General features: G+C 66.6%; 2 protein-coding genes across 2 annotated transcripts; one reads left to right on the top strand and one right to left on the bottom strand.

Moving 5' to 3' along the window:
• Positions 1–786: 786 nt before the first annotated feature.
• On the top strand, positions 787–9,080 carry Chtf18 (chromosome transmission fidelity factor 18). The gene is made up of 21 exons (XM_013011280.1): positions 787–799; positions 1,093–1,240; positions 1,378–1,546; positions 1,903–1,995; positions 2,080–2,132; positions 2,269–2,392; positions 2,814–3,023; positions 3,380–3,477; positions 3,692–3,815; positions 3,900–4,048; positions 4,673–4,766; positions 5,344–5,442; positions 5,614–5,744; positions 6,143–6,290; positions 7,025–7,249; positions 7,339–7,488; positions 7,574–7,704; positions 8,112–8,256; positions 8,334–8,465; positions 8,695–8,752; positions 8,842–9,080. Exons 1-21 carry the CDS (start codon positions 787–789, stop codon positions 8,970–8,972), a joined length of 2,625 nt encoding a protein of 874 aa, XP_012866734.1. The 3' UTR covers positions 8,973–9,080.
• Positions 9,058–9,742, bottom strand: Gng13 (guanine nucleotide binding protein (G protein), gamma 13). The gene is made up of 2 exons (XM_013011453.1): positions 9,587–9,742; positions 9,058–9,175 (listed from the first exon to the last, which is right to left on the bottom strand). The coding sequence occupies exons 1-2, from the start codon at positions 9,682–9,684 to the stop codon at positions 9,070–9,072; spliced, it is 204 nt and encodes a 67-aa protein (XP_012866907.1). The 5' UTR covers positions 9,685–9,742; the 3' UTR covers positions 9,058–9,069.
• Between the last annotated feature and the right edge of the window lie 2,319 nt (positions 9,743–12,061).

Genomic DNA, 12,061 nt, shown 5'->3' with positions numbered 1-12,061 from the left:
GTGTGTGTGCGTGCCCGGAGTGCGGGAGCGAGAGGGGCTGAGGCACGGTGTGTGTGTGCGTGCCCGGAGTGCGGGAGCCAGAGGGGCTGAGGCACGGTGTGTGTGTGTGCGCGGGAGCGAGAGGGGCTGAGGCACGGTGTGTGTGTGTGTGTGTGTGCGTGTGCGCCCGGAGTGCGGGAGCGAGAGGGGCTGAGGCACGGTGTGTGCATGTGTGCGTGTGTGTGTGCCCAGAGTGCGGGAGCGAGAGGGGCTGAGGCACGGCGTGTGTGTGTGTGTGTGTGTGCGTGTGTGCCCGGAGTGCGGGAGCGAGAGGGGCTGAGGCACGGCGTGTGTGCGTGTGCGTGTGTGCCCGGAGTGCGGGAGCGAGAGGGGCTGAGGCACGGTGTGTGTGTGCGTGTGCGCCCGGAGTGCGGGAGAGAGAGGGGCTGAGGCACGGCGTGTGTGCGTGCTCGGAGTGCGGGAGCGAGAGGGGCTGAGGCACGGTGTGTGTGTGCGTGTGCGCGGGAGCGAGAGGGGCTGAGGCACGGTGTGTGTGTGTGTGTGCGTGTGTGCCCGGAGTGCGGGAGCGAGAGGGGCTGAGGCATGGTGTGTGCATGTGCGCGTGTGTGTGCGTGCCCGGAGTGCGGGAGCGAGAGGGGCTGAGGCACGGTGTGTGCGTGTGTGCGCGGGAGTGAGAGGGGCTGAGGCACGGTGTGTGTGTGCGCGTGTGTGTGCATGCGCCTGGAGTGCGGGAGCGAGGGGCTGAGGCACGGTGTGTGTGTGCGTGCGTGCCTGGAGTGTGGGAGCATGAGGGCTGATAGTGTGTGTGTGCGTGCGTGTGTGTGCCCGGAGTGCGGGAGTGAAGGGATGAGGCACTGTGTGTGTGTGTGTGTGTGTGTGTGTGTGCCTGGAGTGCAGGAGCTTGAGGGCTGAGACACTGTGTGCGCGTGTGTGCACGTGTGCTGAAGGGGTGAGGCAGGGAAGTTGCGGGGCTGAGATGGGGTGCGGGAGGGATGAGAGGGTGGGGCGGGGGCAGGAGGGGTGGGAGACCTGAGGGGGTGGGTCCCAGGCACAGTGGGGAGGGGACCATTTTTTCCCTGCTTGTCTCTGTAGCCCCCAGGGCCAAGCGCCCCAGGCTGGAAGTGGTGAAGAGGCTAAACTTCGACTCAGAGATAGAGGAACCACCGTTTCCTGAGTCTCCTCCTGGGGCCATCACTCCCCCGCTGAGTCCTGACGTTCCCCCAGAGCTCTGGGGTGTTGGGTGTGTGGCTTAGGGACTGCCAATTCCCTTACCTGTCCAGAGGGCTTGGGAGGCGGGGTTCTGTGGGGAGGCGGTGGCGGAGCCAGCTGGGCACTGGGCACTCGGGAAGATGGGAGCTGGAGCCCGGCCCCTTCCAGGCCTCCGGACTCCGGCGCTGAGCTGGGCCCCGCACACGCCCTGCCGGCTCCCCACAACCCTGTCTTGAGGCGGCCTCCCACCTTGGAGGACTACATCAATGTGACATCCACCGGCGGCGACCGGGCCTTTCTGGTGTTACGAGCAGACCCCATGGGCACCGGGGTACAGGTGGGTGCTGTCTAGGAAGGTGCTTACAGAAAGGGGTCCCCAGTGTGCCTCGTGGTCCCAGAAGGTCTTTTGCAGACTGGGCAATAGATCATATTTGCCCATTTTGCCGGCAGGGTGTGCCCACCGTCCAGGGTGAGTGGAAGGCCTGGCCCTTCCCTGCGGGAGGCGGTCTGCAGGCCACTGTGGCTGGCGTGAGGCGAGGGATTCCCCACCCTGCCCTCCCTTTGCTCCTCTCCCTCAAAGCTCTCGTCCTTGGTTCCCATCTAAGGAGACAGGGTCTCCTCCGTCTCACTTGGCCAGGTAGCTTCTAGGGTGGGCACTGTATCCAGAGATGATGCCGTCTTCTCCCCACCCAGAGCCCCCTCTCGAATGTCCAGTGGCGAGGCCGTGGCCAGCTGGACCTGCTGGGTGTGTCCTTCACCTCCCTGAAGGAGCAAGCTGACAGTGAGGTGGGGCCTGCAGTTGGGGCAGGGGTGGGGGGGAAGGGACTGTGCACCGGAGCTGTCTGACTTCAGCCTGTTCTGTTTGCACAGCGGCGGCAGCGGCTGCTTGAAGAGACCCAGCGTCTCTCAGACTTTCTGCACAGGTGACTGATGGCCCTTCTGCTCCTGGGTCCAGTGTTGGTTCCTGGACCAACCCTGTGGCATACACAGTTAGCACAGTCCAGGTCAGGGGTCATAGCTGGGGCTTGTTAGCTCAGGACACATACTCTCCAGCCTTAGGTCTGAAGAGGAAGAGGCCCAACCTGTGGGTGCTCCTGAGGAAGAGCTTGCTGACACCCCCCAACACTGCCTCTGGGTAGATGAATTTGCACCCCAACACTACACGGAGCTGCTCAGTGATGACGTGAGACTGTGTTCTTGCTTGAATATGACTGATGGTCGGCTTTCTCGGTTAGCTGTGGGTTGTGTTGCCAGCCTGTTACAGTGGTGTGGAGTTGTAGATGGGGAAACTGAGTCAGCATAGACTTGGATTACTGCTTGTGAACCTGTGAGCTGGGTTAGGGGTTTGGGTACCTTTCTGGTGCTGGAGTTCCCTGGCTAGGGTGGGGAATTGGGTTCAGGGCTGTGAGGATACAGGCCCTGGTGTGAGATGGAGTTCCCTGGCTAGGGTGGGAGTTGGGTTCAGGGCTGTGAGGATGCAGGCCCTGGTGTGAGATCTGCTCTTACCTATTGGCAGGACTTTCCTCCTGAGCCTGTGTTCCCGTCTGTGGTGGGTCTGGTGGCTCAGGGGACCTTTCCCTTAGGTCATGTCTCCCCCCCTGCAGTTCACCAACCGCTGCCTCCTCAAATGGCTGAAACTCTGGGACCTGGTGGTGTTTGGGCAGGAGAGGCCTGCCCGGAAGCCCAGGCCCAGCGTGGAGCCAGCACGGACAGGGAAGGAAGCCACAGCCCCTGGCAAGTGGAAAAGCCATGAGCAGGTGCTGGAGGAAATGCTGGAGGCGGAGCTAGACCCCAGCCGGAGGCCCCGGCAGAAGGTGAGTGCTGTGCTGCGCTGCTGTGGACTCCCTGAGCCTGCAGGTCTGGTCTCTGGCAGCCGGTCCCACTGCAGCCTTAGGGCTTCCTGAGAAACTTAGTTCTAGAGGTTGGGCAGGCGTGACACCACCAGGGCTGGTGTGAAGAGCCAGCATCAGCCTTTTCTCTGGTTGTGTTTGGGCTTGAATCTGTTTTAGCGGTTAGATCGGTGACCATGCTCACTGGAGGCTGTGGAGGGTGCTGGCTGTGTCAGTTCTCGCAGGGTCCTCTGCTCTGAGCACTCTGGTCCCCGTCTCCGGCTGTCCTGTGGGAGCTTCCCAGAGGCCAGGGCCGCAGAACCCTTTGTTCTTACCTGCAGGTGGCACTGCTGTGTGGGCCCCCGGGGCTGGGCAAGACCACGCTGGCACACGTGGTTGCCCGACACGCTGGGTACTGTGTGGTGGAGATGAACGCGAGGTGGGAGGCGTGTGTGCGCATCTCTGGTTGAGGGTGGGCTTTCTCCTGCGGGCGGGGGCTGGGGCTGTGGGTGGGATGACTCCCCGCTTGGGCCTTGCTGGCAGCTGCCATGTCTCGTGGTAGGCACCGTGTGGGTGTGGCTCTGGCACAGAGACCGCCCTGGGGAGGGGCTGTGTCTGCCAGTGACCCCTCTCCTGGCCTCTACGCTGTGCAGTGATGACCGTAGCCCCGAGGCCTTCCGGACACGCATTGAGGCGGCCACACAGATGGAGTCTGTGCTGGGTGCAGGGGGCCGGCCCAACTGCCTGATCATTGATGAGATTGACGGGGCTCCTACGGTGAGTCCCTCCTACTTGCTGGGGCACAGGGCGGCCGGGGGACTCAGGCCAAAACTCACTGGTCCCCTCTGCTCCTGCCCAAAGGCGGCCGTCAACGTTCTCCTGAGCATCGTGAACCGTGGAGGTCCGCAGGAAGCGGAGCCAGGGACCCAGGCGGTGCCTGCGGGTGGAGGACGGCGCCAGGCGGGTGGAGGCCTTCTGACCAGGCCCATTATCTGCATTTGCAATGACCAGTGAGTGGGTGTGCCCTGGCAAGGGCGGCCCCTGCCCTGGCGTGGGCCCGAGCCTGCCCTGGCGTGGGCCCGAGCCCGCCCTGGTGTGGGCCCGAGCCTGCCCTGGTGTGGGCCCGAGCCTGCCCTGGCGTGGGCGGCCCCTGCCCTGGTGTGGGCCCGAGCCTGCCCTGGCGTGGGCCCGAGCCTGCCCTGGCGTGGGCCCGAGCCTGCCCTGGCGTGGGCCCGAGCCTGCCCTGGCGTGGGCGGCCCCTGCCCTGGTGTGGGCCTGAGCCTGCCCTGGCGTGGGCGGCCCCTGCCCTGGCGTGGGCCTGAGCCTGCCCTGGCGTGGGCCTGAGCCTGCCCTGGCGTGGGCCCGAGCCTGCCCTGGTGTGGGCCCGAGCCTGCCCTGGTGTGGGCCTGAGCCTGCCCTGGCGTGGGCGGCCCCTGCCCTGGCGTGGGCCCGAGCCTGCCCTGGTGTGGGCCCGAGCCTGCCCTGGTGTGGGCCCGAGCCTGCCCTGGCGTGAGCCCGAGCCTGCCCTGGCGTGGGCCCGATGGGCGGCCCCTGGCCTGGCGAGGGCGGCCCCTGCCCTGGCGTGGGCCCGAGCCTGCCCGTGGTACGGCCAGTGCTGCCCCTCCCTCCCGTAGGTTTGCTCCCTCCCTGCGGCAGCTGAAGCAGCAGGCCTTCCTGCTCCACGTCCCCCCGACTCTGCCCTCCAGGCTGGTGCAGCGGCTTCAGGAGGTCAGCGGGGTGGCTGTCAGTGGAGGCTTGGGGGCACGGGGAGCCCTGGCCTCCCACCCCGCCCCTATTTTCCTTCCGTTGAAATGCCTCCACCCCTTCTCCATCTAGTCGGGGATCAGCTTGGCCTGTAGTGGTGGGTGGGTAGGCTATTTCCTGTGAGTCCTTGTTTCCTGTAGCCCCCCACTTCCTGTGAGCCCATGCTTCCTGTGGGCCCCCACTTCCTGTGGGCCCCCTCCTCCTGTGAGCCCATGCTTCCTGTGGGCCCCCTCTTCCTGTGAGCCCATGCTTCCTGTGGGCCCCCTCTTCCTGTGGGCCCCATGCTTCCTGTGAGCCAGTTTCCTGTGGACACCTGCTTCCTGTGGGTCTGTTACCTATGTGCCCATTTCCTGTGAACCCCAGTTTCCTGTGAGCTCAGTTTCCTGTGCGCCTGCTTCCTGTGTGAGCCTGTTTCCTGTGAACCTCAGCTTCCTGTGAACCTGTTTCACATAGGCTTGTTGCCTATGTCTAGGGATTGGACTCTGGGGCCAGTGGCCTGCTCTTGTGCTCTTGGAGCAGCGTGGACTGCCTCTTTCTCTAGATCTCCCTGCGGCAGGGCATGCGGTCAGACCCAGGCGCGCTGGCAGCTCTCTGCGAGAAGACAGACAACGACATCCGCGCCTGCATTAACACCTTGCAGGTGGGCGGGTGGGAGGTGGCCAGGTAGGGGGTGGGAGGTGGCCCAGCTGGACAGGTGGGTGGCCTAAGTGGACAGGTGGGCGGGTGGGAGGTGGCCCAGGTGGGCGGGCGGGAGGTGGCCTGGGCAGTGGGCCAGGCGGGAAGCTGATTCTCACTCGACCACTCTGTCCAGTTCCTGTACGGGCGTGGCCGCCGGGAACTGAGTGTGCGGGATGTGCAGACCACCCGCGTCGGTCTCAAGGACCAGCGCAAGGGGCTCTTCTCAGTGTGGCAGGACGTGTTCCAGCTGCCCCGGGCTCAGAGGTAGGAGGAATGCCAGGCCAGCTTTGGCCCCAGACAGCCATAGTGCTCAGGGCCAGAGACACCCATAGTGTCCTGAGCTGGGTTCAGCACCCAAGCATCACACCTAGTGCCGTGAGGCCTGCAGCCTTTGACCAGCCTTCAGGCTTCTCTGAGCCTCCTAGGTCCGTGGGATGTGTGCTCAGACTGGTCGCTGAGATGCCCTTCCCTGACACCCGCCCCAGCCCCCAGGTCAGTTCTGAGCAGTCTTCCTGCCAGGCCCGGGGGCTTAAGCCAGCCTCCGGTGTCCCCGGCCAGCCCTCTGGTGTCCCCGGCCAGCGCCGGTGTTGCCAGGATGACCCTCTGAGAGAGGCGGGTGCCCTGTGTCTCCCTGGACTCCCTGGTTCCGCTTCTGCCTGCAGGCGACTCGTGGGCCAGGGCCAGCTTGTGCCAGCCCTGGCGCGTCCGCACGGTGAGGAGGACACGGGCCCCCTGTCGCTGGCCTCCCAGCGTTTCCACCACATCCTGCGCGTCGCCGCCGCTGTGGGCGAGCATGAGAAGGTGGTCCAGGTACCCGCCTTCCTCTGAAACCCGAGGCGCAGGGGGCGGGGGAGGGGAACTGGCTGTGTGTCAGTGGGTGCCTGTGATCTGCCGGGGTCCCGGGATGCAGGTTGTGGGTCTTCTGCTCTAGTCCAGGGTGGGCGGGGCGTCCTGGGAGCGGAGGAGCTCCATTTTGGATGTGGGTACCCAAGGTAGAGGTGGATTCCCAAGTCAGCGTCTTCCCCCTCCCCCAAAAACCTGCCTAAGCTGCCTCCAGTGCTAAGCAGCTTTGGATTAGCAGCTGGAAATCTGTGACCCATCCGAAAACCTGGGGTGAGGAGGGGCAGTGGGGTGGGGAGGAGCCCACAGGGCTGGGTGAGGAGGGGCCGTGGGTGGGGAGGAGCCCACAGGGCTGGGTGAGGTGGGGCCGTGGGTGGGGAGGAGCCCACAGGGCTGGGTGAGGTGGGGCCGTGGGTAGGGAGGAGCCCACAGGGCTGGGTGAGGAGGGGCCGTGGGTGGGGAGGATGCCACAGGGCTGGGTGAGGAGGGGCCGTGGGTCGGCCACAGAGCTGGGCGCCGTGCCGCTGTCTCTGGTTGGGGCTGCTGTCTTCCGTCAGTGTGGGCTCCTTGGCCTGTAGCCACTCCCTAGCATTGGGAGCAGATTCCTACACCCAGATAGATCTACAGGGGCCCACTCGGTGGTGTCTGCCGTGAGGGGCAGGGTGCCAGGCCCAGGCACGGCACTGAGGCCCCGCTGCCCGCAGGGCTTGTTTGACAACTTCCTGAGGCTCCGGTTGCGGGACTCCAGCCTGGGCACGGTGTGCTCGGGCCTTGACTGGCTGGCCTTCAACGACCTGGTGGAGGGGGCTGCCTACCAGGGCCAGAACTTCCAGCTTCTGTGCTACTTGCCCTTCCTCCCCGCGGCCTTCCACGTGCTCTTTGCCTGCAGCCACGTGCCACGCATCTCCTTCCCCAGCAGTCAGCAGGAGGTGAGCCTGTCCCACCTGTGCCCCGGCCCGGCCCGGCCTCCCGGCCTCCGGCTCTTCCCAGCTCGGCCCTGGCTCACTCTCTGCCCCAGGCCCAGAGCCGCATGAACCACACGAGGAACCTGATCCAGACGCTGGTGTCAGGCATCACGCCGGCCACCCGCAGCCGGGCCACGCCGCAGGCCCTCGTCCTGGACACCCTCTGCCTGCTTCTGGACGTCCTCGCGCCCAAGCTGCGGCCGGTGAGCGCTGCGCACCACGGAGATGCGCGGGCTCTGGCTGCCGGGCCTCCCCTGCTCAGCCTCCTCTCCGCCCCCCTCTGCCTAGGTGAGCACGCAGCTGTACAGCGCCCGGGAGAAGCAACAGCTGTCCAGCCTGGTGGGCACCATGCTAGCCTACAGCCTCACCTACCGCCAGGCGCGCACCCCGGATGGGCAGTACCTCTACAAGCTGGAGCCGTGAGTCCCCCCGAGCTCACGGCGGGGAGCGGGGAGGCCGGGGGGGTCCAGGCCAGCGCAGCCGCGGCCGTGCTGGGGGCCCTGCTTGGGGAGCCTTGCGGAGTCGTGCAGACTCGGCGTCTCCCTTGTGCGTGCTCGGCTCCCTTTGCGGTGGCGTGTGGCTGCCACAGGCTGGGTCCTGCTGCCCGTGAGGGGCCCGGGCAGCTTCAGCTTCTCACAGCACCCCCCCTTGGTACAGCTGGGGGCGCTCGCCGTGGGCTCGTGGGCGTGTGCCAGGGGCGCTGACTGCCGTGGGACGGGGAGGCGTGGCGTGGCAGGATCTCCCGCGCACCCCCGCGCCAGGTCAGGCGCCATCCGTGTCTCTGGCTGGTAACCAGTGCCCTGGTGTTCTCTGACCACGTGAACAGGAACATGGAGGAAGTTTGCCGCTTCCCTCAGATGCCCGCCCGCAAGCCCCTTTCCTACCAGGTCAAGCAGCTCATTGCCCGGGAGATTGAGGTGGAGAAGATGCGACGGGCAGAGGCTTTGGCCTGGGCCGGAGACAGCCCCCAGGTGAGCTGGCCCCCAGCCCCGAGGTGGACATGACCGTGGCCTGGCCCTGTTTAATGACCCTCACATCGCTCCTGCAGGTGGCCGGGGTCCCCCCAGATCCTGCCAGCCCGCAGGGGAGCAGTGTGGAGAAAGGGGAGAAGCGGCCTGCCCTGCGCAATCACGAGCAGCGGCTGGAGCACATCGTGAAGGGGGTGGCGCTGGAGGCGCAGGTGCGGGCTGGGCGGGGTGGCCTTGCGGGAGAGGCAGGCCGTGCGGCCTCTCGGGCTGGAGCGGGAGCGGCTCCCTGGCCTTGGCACGTTGCTCAGAGGTGGTTGTGTCCTTTCTGCCCTGGGAAGGCCCTAAGTCCCTTCTCTCTCTACTGATCTGCTGGCCAGACCCATTCCCCCCATCCTCCCCCGCCACCCCAGGCCACGGGTCTGATGGCTCTTTTCCCACCAGCCCGAGAGGGACTTCTTTGGACGAGTGGTGGTCAGGAGAGCTGCAACCCCAAGCACAGGTGTGTGGTGGCTGGGGAGGCGGGCCGGGGCCGGGGGGCGAGGGGGGGCGTAGGAGGTTAGTTGGGGTGAAACGGTGTGGTCCCCACAGAGGCCAAGGCTGCAGAGGACGCTGCCGAGCGTATGGGCACAGCCCTGGGCAGGAGCGAGGTGTGGTTCCGCTTCAACGAGGGCGTCTCCAACGCCGTGCGGCGCAGCCCGTACATCAGGGACCTGCTGTAGGCCCGCCCCAGGGCTGGCGGCCCTGCCCCCAGTGCACGCAGACACAGACACAGGGAGAAGTCTTTATAAACCCGCAGCCGCGCTGCTCAAACCGCGCTCACAGGATGGTACACTTGGCCTTCTCCACCCAGGGGTTGTTCTTCATCAGGTCGGGGTTCAGAAAGGGGTCCTTGGGGATCCCGTCCTCAATCCACTTCAGCAGCCTGTGGGTGGGGCCAGCATGAGTGCCGGAGAGTGCCAGCCGCCATCCTGGCTACCTGAGGGTGCGGCCCCTCCCGTGCCCCCCTCTGGCCCCTCCCCTGGCCCCTCCCAGCCCCCCTCTGGCCTTTTCCATGCCTCCTCTCTGGCCCCTCCCCTGCCCCCTCTGGCCCCTCCCCTGCCCCCTCTGGCCCCTCCCATGGTCCCCTCCCCTGCCCCCTCTGGCCTCTGGTCCCTCCCATGGCCCCCTCCCCTGCCCCCTCTGGCCCCTCCCATGGCCCCCTCTGGCCCCTCCCATGGCCCCTCCCCTGCCCCCTCTGGTCCCTCCCATGGCCCCTCCCCTGCCCCCTTGGTCCTGGCTCATGCAAATGAGCGGCCTGGGCAGGCGGTCGAGGTGCTGGGTGGGCGGCACTCACTCCGGGATGCTCTTGGAAGACATCTCCCTCTTGAAGGCCAGCTGGTACTTGAGGCTCTCCACCTCTTTCTTCATCTGTGGGACGTCCCACTCCTCCATGGGGTCGGGGGCTTCGGAAGTCGCCAGCCTGGAGCTGGGGGGCAGGGGAGAGGCAACAGCCAGGGCTGCTCACCGCGCTCATGTCCCGTCCTGAGCCCCCAGGACTGAGGGAGGGGGTCCGGGCCTGGGGCCGTCTCCCTGCCGGCGTGGCCTGAGGTCCACGGAGGTGGTGCCAGGGCGCAGGGCCCAGATGTCCCAGACAGCCTCGTTAGCCAGGGCCTCCCCTCCCCAAAGGAGCTCATTAACTGCAGGGCAAACTTCCATCCCAGGCTCTGCACCGCGCTCCGCAGCCTCCTTGCCGAGGCCCAGGGTGCCCGCGCCAGCCCCCTCCCCCGCAGCCCTGCAAGCCAGGGCCCCTGGGGGGCTGCGTACCCTCCTCCCGCTGTGCCCAGGTGGGAGCCCCCGGCAGGACCTAAGCCCACGGCTCAGGGGTGTGGCTGCCATTTGCATCCCAAGCTGAGCCAGCTGAGTGCAGGTGTGGGATGCTGCCCCTGCCCTTCCTGTCTCCAGGGCATCCGCCAGTCCCTTTGTGCCCCACCCTGGCTGCCTGGGCTAGGCTGGGCAGAGCACCCTGGGGTGTGAGGCTGCACCCCTCGGGCCTTGGAGCCTGGCCTGGGAGGAGGGGGTCGGCCAGAAGCGGGGCTGATGGCCCGCAGACAGGTTTCCCCAGAGCCCGAGGTTCGGGCCCTGCCCTGCCTGTGCCTGTGTCCCGCCGCGGCCGTCCCGCCGCCCTGCCTTGCCCTCAGAAGTTGGGGTTGGGTGTGGAGGGTAGGGGGCCTTGGTCCCCCCTCCTGCCTGGCGCCTGCTGGCTGAACTTACTCTGGAAGATGACAAGCAAGAGCGTGTGGTGGGGAGCGGTGGTGGCTGGAGAGGCGGGCGGCGATGAGCAGCGATGGGCAGCTCTGCAGGGCTGGGCAGCGAGGCTGGCAGAGCCGGGCAGGCGCCCCGCCCACTCCTGCCACCTGGGGCCGGCACCGCCTGGCTGGGCTGGGCCAGGAGCTCCCCCCGCCCCCGCGGCTCTGCTGACCCCTCCTGGCGTACAGTGGGGCCCTGCAGGTGCCGGGGCTTCCGGGCTGCCTTGGGGGCCAGGGGCACCCAGACCAGAAGGCGCCTTGGGTGGAGGGAGGCCGGGACCCCTGCCCTGCCGTCACTGGCCTCCTGGCTGCCAGGGCTGCTGAAGGCCTTGGCCAGGTGTGGGGCCCCCCCCTCTGCCCAGGGGCCTGGGCCTCCCAGGAGTTGCTCCCTGTGCTGTGGCTTCAAGCTGACAGCACCCTGAAGGAGTCAGTCAGTCTGGCTGGGCTGAGGGAGCCGGGGCGGGGGCCTCTGGCTGGGCTGGGGGCCCGGGGCGGGGTTGCTGCGTTGGGAGGGGAGGGGGCTGGGGAAGCGCTGCGCTCATCAGCCCTGCACAGCTCTGCCGAGCACCTCGACAGCTCTCAGCAGAGGGGCTCCCTAGGGACTGTGAAGTGACGCACGTGCAGGGCTGCACCCTGGGCAGGGGCCCCCAGACAGCAACCAGGGGCTGCGGGGGGGGGGGAGGGAGGACACCAGGCTGCCGCACAGGACTAGGAGAGGCAGTGCTCTGGGGCTGGGCTCTGTAGACGAGCCATCCGGCCACTGCCTGGGCGTTAGGACCCCCCAGTGCTGGGCCTGGCGGGGAGGTGGTCAGTGGACAGATGGCGTGGGCCCGGCACTGGTTGGCAGACCTCCCTGCCGGGGCTGGTGAAATGGGGTCACCTGTGCCTCACTGCTGGGCTTGGCGTGTGGCTGGGTTGGGAGGCACCTCTGGAACTGGGGCATGGGAGGAAATGAGGGATTACTGTCTTCTGTGGATTTGGGGTATGGGGAGCTTGAGGCCGCCAGGGCCAGCCTGCCTCGGGGCTGATGGCTGCATCTCAGCGCGGGGGAGGTTTACGTTGGGGCTGGCCTGTGCACACCCTTCCTGCTTAGGTCCCCCTGTGCTTTGGGTATGCAGGCCCGTACGTATCCCGTAGGGGTACCCCGGGAAGAGAACTCTGGAGTTAGAACATGAGGTTAAAGGGTCCTGCCAGAAGGCCCTGGATGCTGTGCACTTGTGGTGCAGGAATGTCTCTGGTCTGAGCTCCAGTGGGAATACCACGAGCCTCATGGCCCAGGACCCTGTACTGCTTAGCACGCCCCACAGCAGGCCCACCATACCTAGGTGTTTTCTAAGATGCAGCCGGGTGCTGGTGGCTCATGCCTGTCATCCTCGCTACTCAGGAGGCTGAGATCTGAGGATCGTGGTTCAAAGCCAGCCCAGGCAGGAACATCTGTGAGACTTACCTCCAATGTTCACCAGAAAACTGGAAGTGGCGCAGTGGCTCAAGTGGTAGAGCGCTGGCCTTGAGCTGAAGAGCTG

This window comes from Dipodomys ordii, unplaced genomic scaffold, assembly GCF_000151885.1.
Source record: "Dipodomys ordii isolate 6190 unplaced genomic scaffold, Dord_2.0 Scaffold14, whole genome shotgun sequence".
NCBI lineage: Eukaryota > Metazoa > Chordata > Mammalia > Rodentia > Heteromyidae > Dipodomys > Dipodomys ordii.
The sequence above is the reverse complement of the archived record's forward strand: the minus strand, read 5'-3'. Positions and strand labels throughout refer to the sequence as shown.